At 36.5% G+C, this 13,144-nt stretch overlaps 4 protein-coding genes across 4 annotated transcripts in view; 3 read left to right on the top strand and 1 right to left on the bottom strand.

The window, feature by feature from the left end:
• Positions 1-13,144, top strand: part of LOC135681754 (macrophage mannose receptor 1) — a 49,871-nt gene that overhangs the window by 14,405 nt on the left and 22,322 nt on the right. The gene's annotated exons all lie outside the window — the stretch shown is intronic.
• The window catches only part of LOC135681756 (uncharacterized), a 30,012-nt gene continuing 17,040 nt past the window's right edge, over positions 173-13,144 (top strand). Inside the window, exon 1 of the mRNA XM_065196358.2 lies at positions 173-1,292. The gene's annotated coding sequence lies outside the window, so the exon portion shown is untranslated. The remainder of the gene's footprint in view (positions 1,293-13,144) is intronic.
• Positions 8,177-11,681, bottom strand: LOC148958722 (uncharacterized). The gene is made up of 2 exons (XM_089111870.1): positions 11,341-11,681; positions 8,177-10,928 (listed from the first exon to the last, which is right to left on the bottom strand). The coding sequence occupies exons 1-2, from the start codon at positions 11,540-11,542 to the stop codon at positions 10,402-10,404; spliced, it is 729 nt and encodes a 242-aa protein (XP_088967996.1). The 5' UTR covers positions 11,543-11,681; the 3' UTR covers positions 8,177-10,401.
• Positions 8,200-9,252, top strand: LOC148958723 (uncharacterized). Its single transcript, XM_089111871.1, has 2 exons — positions 8,200-8,496; positions 9,019-9,252. The coding sequence occupies exons 1-2, from the start codon at positions 8,200-8,202 to the stop codon at positions 9,250-9,252; spliced, it is 531 nt and encodes a 176-aa protein (XP_088967997.1).

Genomic DNA, 13,144 nt, shown 5'->3' with positions numbered 1-13,144 from the left:
CTTAATTCTTCCATCATGATAGAAAAATTGATCAAAATATAATCTTGAAAGCAATGTGATGACCGTAATAGTTTTTAAAAAAGGGGCGAAACTAATCGTAAATGACCTTTAAATTTAACAAGCTGGAAAATTAATTCACCTACCTAGAACCATTACTCAAAACTAGGTTTGCCAACCATAATAATTTGCTTAAAGTTATTAGGCCTACACCTATTTTTACCTTATTGGCAAAGTTACATCCTTCAGAATAGTTTGAATCAGCAAAACCATGCACGTTTGTGTGAAGTGTATTGTCTACATCGGCACAATTTTGGTCAACATAACGCTGTGAAAGTAAAATGTGAAGTTTCCATTTCTTTCAATTCATTAAATTTCTACTTCTGAAACGCTCAATTGACCTTCTTTTCTTGATTGCCCATGGTGTATTACAAAATCAATTTTCACAGCTGTTCAGACTGAGCTGACCTATATGTACGTACCTATATGTAGTTTATGTCGTTACAAAAAACGTATTTATGAAATAATAATCGGTAAGACTCTCCAATGAATTACATGAAGTAAACAGAATAGTTAGCTGCAAACAAGTTGTACAGTCTGTAGGTTGCACGGCGACGCTTCTGGCTTTGAGGCAGGTTAAGAGTCGGTATAGTATAGAATGCCTATTCTGTTCATTATAAACAAATATATGTTATCAGACAAGACTGGTTTCCATAGAATCGAAAGATGCCTGCGATGGTGCTTCGTTTTTTCGTCGACTAGTTCCAAAATCATATTCAGCTATCACTCGAAAGTGTGGAAGATTGTACAACAGAAGGTACCGTATTTTGTTTCTCTCCTATTGGCACCAAGAGTTATGACCGAGCAGCTCTGGTGATGTGATCAATGCCTAATTACGCAGTTTCGCAGCAATCCGGGCTTCAGTCGCTCATCGGAAATGCAGGATAACAGGATGTTTTCGCGTTGGAGAGAATTTTGCACGTGTTCAAGACCTTATAAGGAGGTATTTCTCAATTTTTCATAAATTTTAATGCCCTTCGGGACCTTTAAAAAAGCGCGCAAATTGGTTGTCAGTTGTATAATGCGAGACTTCACTACGAGTCGACAAGTATCTTGACGGTCTAGAAAAGGATGACATTATCACGACTGATGTGGACATCAGTTGATTATTGAGTTCACATTTGACATTTCGTGGAAGAAGCTTCGCAGATCTAACAACTTAAAGCACCACTTAAGGAACAAAGAAGTTGACAGAAAGCAGCTGTAAAGACGTTTAACAGAGACAATCGTTAAAGGTTAGTGACAGATTCATAATTCCTTTCTTTCTTCAGTCGATTTCTTCTTGTTCGTATTTTTCTTTAGTTTTGCTTGTTATCATAGTATTTTCTCGAACGTATTTTTCTTTAGTTTTGCTTGTTATCATAGTATTTGCATACTGTATTTATTTCTACGGTAAACACGGCTTTATTTTTGCGAATTTTAGAACCAGTCCTTATACCATAATTGTTCGGTTTCTATGAAGAGAAAATTAGTTCGATTAGTTTCTTCCGCATATAACCTCTCCGCAAATGGTTCGACTCAGGTGAGGTGTGCCATGCCAACTAGAAAATTGGTGCTATAAGGTCGTGACATGCAAAACCCGCTTAAAATATAGTAGTGCTAGATAAATATAATCGCTCTCAGACGATGGGACATCTTTTACAATACGTTTTTCTTTTACTGTCTTCATTTCCTGCGAGCATTATCAATGTTTGTTTCCACAAGTTCATATAGTTGATCAAATGCCCAATTCACCTATGTTTTAAAGAATTGCACGAAAAGCCATATTCTACCAAGGCAAACTCTAGCACAGTATACACAACACCAGAATTTCTTAACAAATGGATGTCTTGCATTCCCCAAAACTCTTTTCATGCCTTGTGGTACTCTTTGGCGGTAATGCTTTCCTAGTAACACAAATTATTTCCACTTGGTTCATTTTGTCGCACAGGTTTATTGACTTTGGTTTATTGACATGGCTCGTACGTTACATGAATGGTATCACCTCTGTAGTTTTACGTCAATGTATATTTCTAGAAAGTCGCTAAAATTGAAGTTTTCATTTAAAAGAAAGCAGATCAATCTTTTTTCTTAAAGAAACATTTTTCAATATCTAAACCTCAGAAGATCATGACAAAATTTATAGTTAGTTAGGTGTAACATCTAGACAGATCTATTTGCAACTTAATGCATAAAGTTCGTTGAGGTTTTCTCACTTATCTGGATGACAAAATCTTTATAGAATCAAAGTTTTACTTCCAATTTTTTGTTTTCTTTGTATCAGTTATTAAATGTTCAAAATCAGTTGGGCGTTACATATTTGCTCAGCTTTGTAAAGTGCCTGCTAGTAGGCAAACAAGCTTTACTGCTTAGTGAAAATGTAGCATGCCTGTAATGTGTCAGTAAGTCCTTTTGCTTTAAAGTTAATTGCCAACGCTTGACCTGTGTTTTGCTGTTCAGGTATTGTTAAGGAAGGCTTGGAAAGCTTTACTTTCGATCATGAATATTGCGATCGAGAAATACAAAATGATGTATATCTTTTCTAGGCACTATGTCCCGTCAGGCAACCTTTTAGAGTTAGCAATAGGCTGTGAAGCGCGTTTATGATCAAGAAAACATTGCGAATTAGTCCTACGTTGATGATTGGATATATAAGAATAGGTCTATTGTGTATTCCAACCAATGGGAAATTTGAATGGCCAGCGAAAAGCGTCAGGACATAGCGTCTGTAATGCATAGCTCGCAATATAAGCGTATATCTTGTTAAAATATCTACATCGTTCAATAAAGGGATATCGCACACAGAAATCAAGCGGCATGTTACTTCCAATCTACAAAATAATCAATAATTTACGCCTTGGTAGGTGTTTGTTATTAACCATTAGCTACATCTGTTTTTAAGTCGCTTACTAGCTCATCAAAAATTAGCGTTAAAGCAGTCATGTTTACTTTTCAAGGTTTTATTCAAAAATCAAAGTTTTGATGGATATCTAAGAACCATTATCCATCCGTAAATTGACGATGCTAACAAGTGGACAGAGAAGTTGTTAAAATTTTCCAAGTATTTTTGAAAGTTTTACGCTCATTCTTAACGTTTGTCAAATGAAAAAGCAAACGCGGCACTGAAAGAGCCAAAAACTTCATTGATAAGATAGGTTTAGCTTATTGTAAAGTGCCACGGTTTTTCTGGTCGATGTACCTATTCCTCGGAGCTAGATATTTGAACAACACTCCTTCGAGGGTATCGAGGTTATTGACTTACAAATCAATCTGTTTGTTTTACACTCCTTGAACTGATAATAGGGTTGTGGCAGTATTAAGCATGGAGGCTGGGAAAATTCTTCAGAAGGGTTAGATAAATGACAATTCGGTTATGTTTCTAATCGTACCACAAGGATCGTTCCTGGCCTTGTTGCATTTAGCTTGAAAATTGATGATCTACTGGATAATTTATGAAGTCAAATCAACAGTTTTGCGGATTACTAGACAACTTTTCGCCAAATAAATGTTTACAAAACATAGTAAGGTCTAAGATTAAAATGAGACATTATGATTAAAGAGAATAATTTTTCATGAATAGTTGAGTAGAGAGAATGAATGATAAGGGCCACTAAATGACATGTTATTAATTCCTTCACCGTTTTTCATTTCCAATTCGCCCGGCAAACTAAAATAAAGAGAATAAGTTATAAAGGTTTGTTATGGCGATAAGCTTGATTTTATGTTTTGAAATAAATTCTCACATTCCTCAAGAATGTCTGTCAAAAAATGAAAGCTTCAGAGCAACGTGGCTGTTTCTAAAGACATATATCTAAACATTTTGACCAGAAGCATAAACATTTTGAGAGATATTCCTGGAAAGGTCTGGTGATGATGATTAAGGAAAGGTTAGTTATGTACGTACATATTGAAATACCTGCATAAGCATAATGTGATTTGCCACAACAAGTTTTTTGTCAACGAGACAACTTTGGTACCTGTTTGGTTGATTACAACCTGGCACGATCTTCGAAGAGCTTTCAAGATACTTTGGTACGCTTATGTTTTTCAAAAGAAGACGTTGTTATTTGGTTGTGTTTTTCAATTTTTTCATTTCTTTTCTCGAATGGTACATTAAGTGCAAAAATTTTCAGCGAATAAAGTTTCGGACAATAAACTGCAGCGAAAATATCTTTTTAGTATTTTGGACAAATAAACTTTCGAGCAAATATTGACTAGTCTAATAAGTATTTAAACCACATCATGTTATTAGTTCAAGCATACCCTTAAGACCGTTACTGAACTCTTGAGAAACATGCGAGAGATTCTGTGTACTAAAAATTTGATAGTGTTGAAAAGCTTTCGGTACCAAACTGGCTCAAATTCTCAGTTTCTTATAAAGAATACGTGTACTAAAACTAAACACCTTCTCGATTAAAATCCCTTTCAAGATCAGAGTTTCTAAAATACATTGGAAAGTAAAATACAGAAGAGGAAAGAAAAATCACTAATTTTCTCGTTAATGTTCACACTTTTGTGCTTATGTTTGCTTTCACATTCAACTCTCCAAAAGGGTCTTCTGATTTCTGTTAAAGTTCTATAACGTCATAAATTCCGGTCATTTAAGCCATTGTCCCACCATAAGAAGGATGTGACGTAAATTTTTGATGGACGATGAAAACGATCAATAATGTTTGTCACGCCGAGAATTTTAGCATTTAATGTACTACCTCCACCTCCTCCATGTTGCAGAACGATGTTGATAGTCTACAAAAATATCACACAAGTCACCAAAAACGTATTAAATGATTATCTTCTTTTTTTCTAGTGAAGTAAAATTTTTCCTAGGGGGAGGCAAAGGGTTGTATATCAAATGCTTAACTGTAAACTTGACATGAATCATGACTCGCCGGACACATTGCTCTTTTTGAACCTTTTTTAAACTGTCTGCTCAATAACAAATTACCTGATGAAAATTTAGAAGCTTATAGCGAATGTGTGTCGGTTCTGCCCTTTGGAAACACACCCTTAACTTGTGCTCCTTTGGGTATTCAAGTTTCAAAATAAATATTGGGAAGGTATGTAGCAAAAGTTTGTAGCAAAAACGTATGGAAATTCTTGCTCATCCTTATCTTATCCATATCACATTTGAAATCGATATATTCGAGACAAAATTATCTGCTATTATTTTTTTCATTGTTCTTAAGTCCACTATATCATCATCATCATCATCATCATCATCATCATCATCATCATCATCATCATTATAATTTTTTTAATTAATTCAATCTTTATGTATTTATTTATTCACTTATTTATTTATTTATATGATCCAAAATATTTCTGATACTGATTCTATAACGGCAGAAAAGAGATCTAAAAGCAATAAAAATTGCAAGAATCAGTGTCTAGGCATATGTAAAATTGTGATTAAAACTTCCTCTAGCTTTTGCTGTGCTTCGTTCTAGTTTACATAGGTGCTGTTTGTTTACGCTGTGTTTGTAAACGAATCTGCTGTAATAAAACCAAAGGCATTAGACGAGGCAAAGCTCAGGAAATAATGTCAAGAATCCGTTCTTTAAAATTCGCGTATTATAAGGACAAGTTATTGGGGGGAATCTGGTGGCTATTTTAAAATTGTTTGTTGAAAAACATTTAATGTTCAAGCAGAGTCCAGAAAAATTGACAGCTCCCAACTGGGAGCCGGAGGAAGGTTTTGCCTGTTAATGTCATATTTGAGGAAGGTTTATTAGTAATTTCAAAAGAAACATGTTATCAGGAAAAATTTTTGCAAATAACAAAATTGAGAAAGATTTGATAGTTTTATGGGAACCCTGAAATTACAAATTTTCCTGATAACATTTATCATTTCCTGACATTTCCTGCTATTTACTCAAAAAGTTTTGTGAAGATAAAGCCCCATGGTCCTCTTCCAATCACCAGCTACTTCAAAGGCTTTTGTGCTCGGAAAGTCCATGAAAACTCAAAAATTCAGTATGCCAAGGGATATTAAAAAGTTATTGAGGAAAGTGCTAAAACATAGATTGATGTTTCTTAAGCAAACACACTTGCTAACAACCTGAGATTTATCAGTGATTTGAACATGGTGAAAGAGAGAGAATCCCATTACTTTATCACTCTGCATTTTAGCATGGGTTTAATGCAGAAAGGTAGAAAAAGGTGTATCATATTGTATCAGTCATCTTAAAAATTAAGTTAGGAATGAATTAATATGTACAAATTTTGTTTTTATGGTTTGCTTTTCTGTGACAAGGAATTAAACTTGGTGTATCTATTGCGGTGATCAGAACAAGGCACACCCTTCTAGAATTCTTCTAAAATTAAACCTTGGTTACATCTTGCTCGTGCTCTCTAACATTTTTAAATTTAAAACTAGCTTTGGCAAATAACATAAGTTAGATATAGAGGTGGGTTCCAGATGCATAATATTAATTTTGCATTGCATATGTAAACCAAATGTAAGCCAACTTATAATGTGACATTATTTGGTTTCAATTGTTTGAAAGTCAAATGTACCCATTAAGTTACATCATTTACATCTGGAAATTACAAATTTTATCATACACTGACTGCCTGAGGAAAAATAAATGAAAATGTATCATAATATAAAGATTGGTAAAATTTATGCTCAATCTACGTTCCAGCAACTAGTTCATATTTTGTATATGTTCTTACAGGCATAGAATAATCGTTTATCACCGTCGTGTTGTGCTGTAATTGCATTCAATATGGGCAGGAATCACAAAATGTGGTCACATCGAGAGGAAAAGCCAGTGCACTGCTCAACAGTCAGGGCGTATCATTGTCCTTAAAACTATCTTCTTTATGAAAAAAGTTATAGAATTTCTTCTTGTTAATTGAATGTTTTCCGTACCATCTCAGTTTTACCGCCATTTTTGCTTTTATTTAATCTTTCTTACATGAAGCTTCATTTACGATTACGGAAACGAGATGAAGTTTGGCGGGAAAAGTTGTAAAACAAAACGTTATGTGAGTGCGAAACTAAATTAGTCATATAATAGGGTGTGTTGCGACCATAGAGATTGCGACGAAAGCTCGACGGATGGCTACAATTGTAGGGGTAAGGATGGAGACAAGTGTCGTGTTATTTATTTCTGTTGTGGAGAGGAATGCACAAAAGATAACCACAAAAGGCACACAAATACAAAGCATTATGGCCAACCACCCAATCAAAAATCAGGAGTGTAGAAGGCCAAAAATTGCTAAATTCTTTCGAAATTCCACCTTCTGAAGCTCCTCGTCTACATATCCCCCGCAAAGATGCCAATGCGAATGTTGTTGAGTCAATCAGAGTTCCAATTCTAATCTCTAATTCTATGCCGCCTTCAAGTGAAATCACTACGTACATGTTTGAACGGGGCCTAAATCTGGCTGATCATGACATTCACGAGATGCAAATATTTTCTTGGTTAGTTAGTATCACCAATACGGTAAGCTCGTCATTAAGCATTGACGAAGGACTTGAGCAAATGTTAGAGTCTGCAGATGATCTCAACCAGAGGCTTTATAAGCTTCAAGCGTATTCTCATACCAGGTTTGCACAATACTCCCATGTTGCATATTTGAACTTTCAGCGAAGTTTTGCGATTAGTGTTGATACACTAAACAAGCAGAAGATATATGCGGACGCAAAAGTAAAAAAACAGCACAAGACAATTTGAGCGATATTTGCAACACTCTGTTTGTTTGAACTTTGTGTGCTGTAGTTGATTTCTACAATGCAGTGGTGAAATTGTCGTGCAAGGTCGAAGAAGTGGACTAGAAAAATGGTTGATGAATGTATTATTCAAGTTAACAATGTAGCTGATGGAGAAGAAGCCGAAACGACAAAGCTAAGAATGGATTCAAATTTATGGCCAAATTTATCAGAGCATCTTGATGAAATAGATGCAATGAATTTTCAGGCGTCCTGCTATCTCCGTCACAAGATAAAGACCGTCAAACGAGTTTTTTCCGATGTTGGCGATGTCCAATTTCTTACTACTTTGCAGAATAGGCTTCAGAGCTAATGCTAACATACTGCAAGAGTGATTGAAGGTCGCACAATAAAGAATCTACAAAACCCTTAAGGCTGATTTACACCAAGCGATTTGTTGGCCCGACTTCCCTCCTAATTGAAAATCGGGCGCATCTTACGTTTAAATGATTGCACAATTTGCTACAAGATTTTCTAATACACGCGCATTCAAAATGGCTGACCCACAGCTTCTCGACTCTGCTCTCGCAGGTAGTTTGCTAGGTTTCTCATCAGTGCTACTTCTTGCTGCAGCCCAGAAGGTTTTAAAACGAAAAAATAGGAAGAAACGAAGAACTTGGGTGAGAAGCTGGCTTGCTAATAGAGAACAAAGAGGTGCATACAGTCAGTTAATTTCTGAGCTGAAAGTTGATGATGCTAATGCATACAGAAGGTACCTTCGAATGGATGTTACAACATTTGAGGTTAGCCTAAATTGTGGCATAGCCTACTGAAAACTGTTTTATTTCCAAGAGTAGTGTATATTAACAGACAGATGTATGATATGGTAACTCAAGCAATAATTAAGGTCCCTGGGAAAGGGAAGAATGCCTAGAAATATTTTTCAAGACAAGTTATAAACAGTATCCTAGGAAATTTGGGGCATTATAGTAAATACCCCAATGCTTGCATACGTTAAAGTCCCTTCAAAGTTTTGAAACATGCCCTTAATCTGGATTCCCCCACCCACTTTCCAAGTGCATTCTGTCCATCTAGCTATAAGCAATCCATCACAAGTTATTTAGTATTTATAAACTGATTAATAGTTATAAAAGATATGAAGACTCTTTAGATTAATAAAACTGTTGGAAAAAAGTTCAAAGAAGCCATTCTGCCAAGGTAATTAAGAAAGTATGACTTTCTGGTGTTATAAGCCCTTCTTCAGTTAGAAGTAACACTCCATTGACTCAAAATGAAAATAAATTTCAAAATTCCCTGTCTTGTAGGAATTATTATGCAAAACAAGACCATACTTGACCAAAAAGGTTACTGCCATGAGAGCTCCCATAACAGCAGAGGAATATCTATCTGTGGCACTTCGCTTTTTGGCTACAGGGGAATCATATGCTAGCCTTGCTTATCAGTTTAGAATGAGTACAAGCACACTTTGTTATATGGTACCATACACTTGCAAAGTGATGGTGGAGTATTCCGCAATACATCTCTTTGGAAAGCATTGAATGATGGAACTCTGAACCTACCACAACCAAAAACCCTACCACAAAGCCCAGATCTACTCTTTGAAAACAACCCTGATCTAAAAATTGAGCACTTCTTTGTTTGTGATGATGCTTTCCCCCTTGGCATTCATCTGATGAAACCATACTCCAAAAGAAAATTGACAGAAGAACAAAGAATTTTTAATTACAGATTATCAAGGGCAAGAAGAATTAGTGAGAATGCGTTCGGAATAATGTCTGTAAGGTTCCGTGTACTCTACAGCATGATGTGCCTTAATGCAGAAAATGCTACTCAAGTAACACTAGCATGTTGTGCCTTACATAACATGTTGATGGTCAAGGCATCAAGTATCTATGCTCCACCAGATACATTTGATCATGAATTTTTAAATGGCGAAGAACAATTGGGAACCTGGCGAAAAAATGCTGAAAAAACAAATTTCACAGCACTCCCCAAAACTAAAGAGAGATGTTCTCGGAATGCAGAGGAAATGCGCAACTTGTTATGTGAATATGTGAATGGGCCAGGTGCCATACCATGGCAGTACAGACATGTAGTTGCTTGATAAAAGGCCATGAGCATCTATAGGATGTTACAAAGAATCAGACTTACAAAAATAATAACAATGGTTGGTTATCACCTGGCTCTACAAAAACCAAGTTTATTTTTACCACTCTTTGACACCCATTAGTATGAGGGCTCCTGATAGCAAATTCTTGAAAATTTCATCACCCATTCCTATTTATAAGAAGCCCACTAATACAATCTTTGGTAGAAAATCTAAACCCTTCCTATTTTATTCACACCATAACCCCAATTGAAGATTTAAAAGTTTCAAAGCTCAAATAAAAAGTTACTAAGCAGTAGAAGGATAAAATTGTTCACAGAGTAAAACCATTTTACCTGTCTTGTTACTGTTACAGTAACTAATTGCAATAATTTTGATTTGTTTGGGTTCAATACTGTTTATCAAATATTTGCCCTTGTCCCTGCATTAACAACCCCCATGTTACTGGGATTATGGACAACCATACCCATTTTCTTTTATCAATACCCCCAAACTTTCTTGACAAAATGCCAACAATCCTCCTTATTAAACCCCCTTACTATTGGGTGTTCATGCGTGATTCACAATTTTTTGTCTAACATTAAATTTCATTATTCTTTTTGAATTGTGCATCTTTAATCAGGATCTGTATGTTCAGTTTCAAACACTCTTTCTCCTCTGACTCTGGCAACTTAGCTAGTTTTCTTGCCACTAATTGCCCAAAATGTTCATCATCTGTAAGCCTAGCCTTTTTAGGAGAAGAGTGGGAGGGCATACAACCAAAGCTTGGTATCTTGTTGACAATAGCCTCAGCTGCTTTGACAAGTTTATCTTCAGCTTTAACTTTTTGTGGTCTTGAATAGGCTTTGTAGGTGGATACACTGGAAGATGAACTATTACTCACATCACTTTCATCTTCAACAGATTCAATTTCAAAACCAAGATTTGATGTTGTTTCCTTGCATAAAATGTGATCTTTCAACCAGTTCAACGAACTGTACCAGGGCCATGCCGATTTGAATGGCTCCTTTGCTGAGGCCCCAGACTTTGGCTTGTATTCCAACTCTTTGCCGTGCTCCCTTCCAAAATAAGTTCTCAGGTTTTCCAGCTTTTTCTGAACATCAGTAACTGTAAAAAAATGGAGCTTTAAATCGTTACACTCTTGAAAATGGCCAAAACAGTTTAAGAAAAAGAGCTGGATGATATCAATAGAGAATGGCAAAAGCTTTTGCTAAGCTTGTTAGATAAAATGAACAAGTAGGTGAAAATACCGTAAATCTTTCAATAAGCCACCATGCTCGAATAAGCCCCCCTCCCTCGAATAAGCCCCACCTAAAAATCATGATAAAAATGATAACAAATTATAATATTTATTAGTTCTTTGCTAGGTTTGTTGGAAAAATTGCCGACCTTTGAGAAAAATACAAAACTTTGAAATAAGCCTCCCCCCTCGAATAAGCCCCCACCCAAAAATTCATTTTTGCAAATAAGGCCCCGGGGGCTTATTCGAGCATTTACGGTAGGCCCGTGTGAAACCTACCTGTAATTGTGTCAAGCTCAAGACCAAAAGCGTCCAGCAATGCCTTCGTTATTTGCTGTTTTGCCATGTCTCTTTTATTCCTGTCATGATATTCTTTGTTTGATTTGTCGTAAAGGCATGGATACTTGTACCACTCTGCAATTAAGAGAGTGGTTTCTGCTTCTGAAAAAGACCTACTCTTCCTCTTGGTAGATGCCGCCATTACTGTTTGATGTGCGCATTGTCAAAATCGTACGGTTTTATCTGAAATCTGTTGCAATGCAACAGATTTCTGATCGATCGGGCCGATTTTGTGACGTAATCAACTATCCATAAATTTGCAGGAAATCGCGTTGAAAATCGCAACGTGTAAATCAGCCTTTATCCAACTCTTATTACACTTGACATGGCTGGTTGCCTCGACCTACAATCTCTTCATAACAGAAGTCAAACAGGTGATTTTTCTATTGAAACCCACGGCAATATTAATTTACAGAACGTTATGAATGTTGCTAAAATTGATCAAGAATATCGAAATTGCCCAAGGACGTTCAAGCAATATTTTGATTTCATAGAACAAAGCTAGCTTGTTTGAACTGCATGCATGTTCACTGGCATATGGCGTAACATCAAGAAAACACACTCGGTGCAAATAATTACATGAAAATAATGCAGTGGTGGTTTTAAGGGGGGTCCAGGGGGGCCGTGGCCCCAGGCCCCGCCCTTATGGTAGCCAAAAGGAGCCCCACACCTAAGAAAAAGGATAGAAATGGTAAAGAACAAGGGCTCCGCAGATGTTTTGGCCCCGGGCCTCGCAGTCCCCAAAACCGCTGCTGAGATAATGTCGCCAAGGAAAGTCATCAGCATAAAATGCATCTTGCATCTTTATACCAAGTATGAAGATTTATACCATGGTATCGAAAACTTCCTGCATCTTTTCTTGAAAAATTCAGTCAAGACTCATGCTGAAGCAGTGGAGTCAATGGGAAGCTACAGTTGGATGCGAACAGGGGCGAAAATACCGGGGGGGGTGTAGGGGGGTGTGACACCCCCCAATCTTAAAATCAGCCGATTTCGCAGGGCAATCGAAGATTTCGCAGGGCGCCAAGAAGAGCTTTATTGCCACGCAGAAACGCCATCTCTGAAGTTCGTAAAGGGCCGCTTACGAATTTTGAAATGGAAGTATTATATTTGTTATCAACCTCCCTACCTGACATTCCATTTTAGAGAACGGAACAGTTATGTCAGGAAGAGCTCCGTTATTAGCAGAGCGAAAGCATTCCTTACCGAAAATCATAGCCAATGGATGCAGTGATTGATGCATAAGTTTATGAGGGCAAGGTTGAGTCCACACAAATTAATTTAAGTTGTAAATTATTTTCATGACAGGTACGGCGCCACTGGGGGGAATAGAGGGCTGAAGGCCCCCACTTTGGTCAAGATAAGAATTTTTTATCCTTTTTTCTATAACTTTTTAACAGAGTGTTAAATAAAAAGAGAATAAACTGTTAAGATGCCGATTTTGTTTGATCTAATTGCTAACTTATTCATGTATTTCTATTATTTTTTTTATTTGCATTAATTCAGTAAATCAGTTTCTGTATCATTGCAATGTATTTATTTTGGAAGTGTAAACATGGCCTTTTCGAGATAAGAAACTGCACATTCTGTTTAGGAAATGAAATTCTCCCAATCAAAACAACATTGCTGTCATTCACAACTATGTGCTATCTGAAGCGAAAGGTTACCGTTTCTTTCCTTCCCCAACATCTATCGCTAGCGTTTTAGCATGACATCCCCCTCCCAATTTTTCAAACAAACAATT

The sequence above is a fragment of the Rhopilema esculentum genome, chromosome 12 (assembly GCF_057945365.1).
Source record: "Rhopilema esculentum isolate cy_ngs chromosome 12, ASM5794536v1, whole genome shotgun sequence".
NCBI lineage: Eukaryota > Metazoa > Cnidaria > Scyphozoa > Rhizostomeae > Rhizostomatidae > Rhopilema > Rhopilema esculentum.
This window is presented reverse-complemented; position numbering and strand designations above follow the sequence as displayed.

What these genes read in the sequence shown, in the direction of transcription:
- LOC148958723 (XM_089111871.1), top strand. Translation starts at nt 8,200, where the DNA reads ATGATTGCACAATTTGCTACAAGATTTTCTAATACACGCGCATTCAAA. An exon ending in TGGATGTTACAACATTTGAG is followed by an intron (nt 8,497 to 9,018) that starts GTTAGCCTAAAT and finishes CCTGTCTTGTAG; the next exon opens with GAATTATTATGCAAAACAAG.
- LOC148958722 (XM_089111870.1), bottom strand. Translation starts at nt 11,542, where the DNA reads ATGGCGGCATCTACCAAGAGGAAGAGTAGGTCTTTTTCAGAAGCAGAA. An exon ending in TGAGCTTGACACAATTACAG is followed by an intron (nt 10,929 to 11,340) that starts GTAGGTTTCACA and finishes ATTTTTTTACAG; the next exon opens with TTACTGATGTTCAGAAAAAG.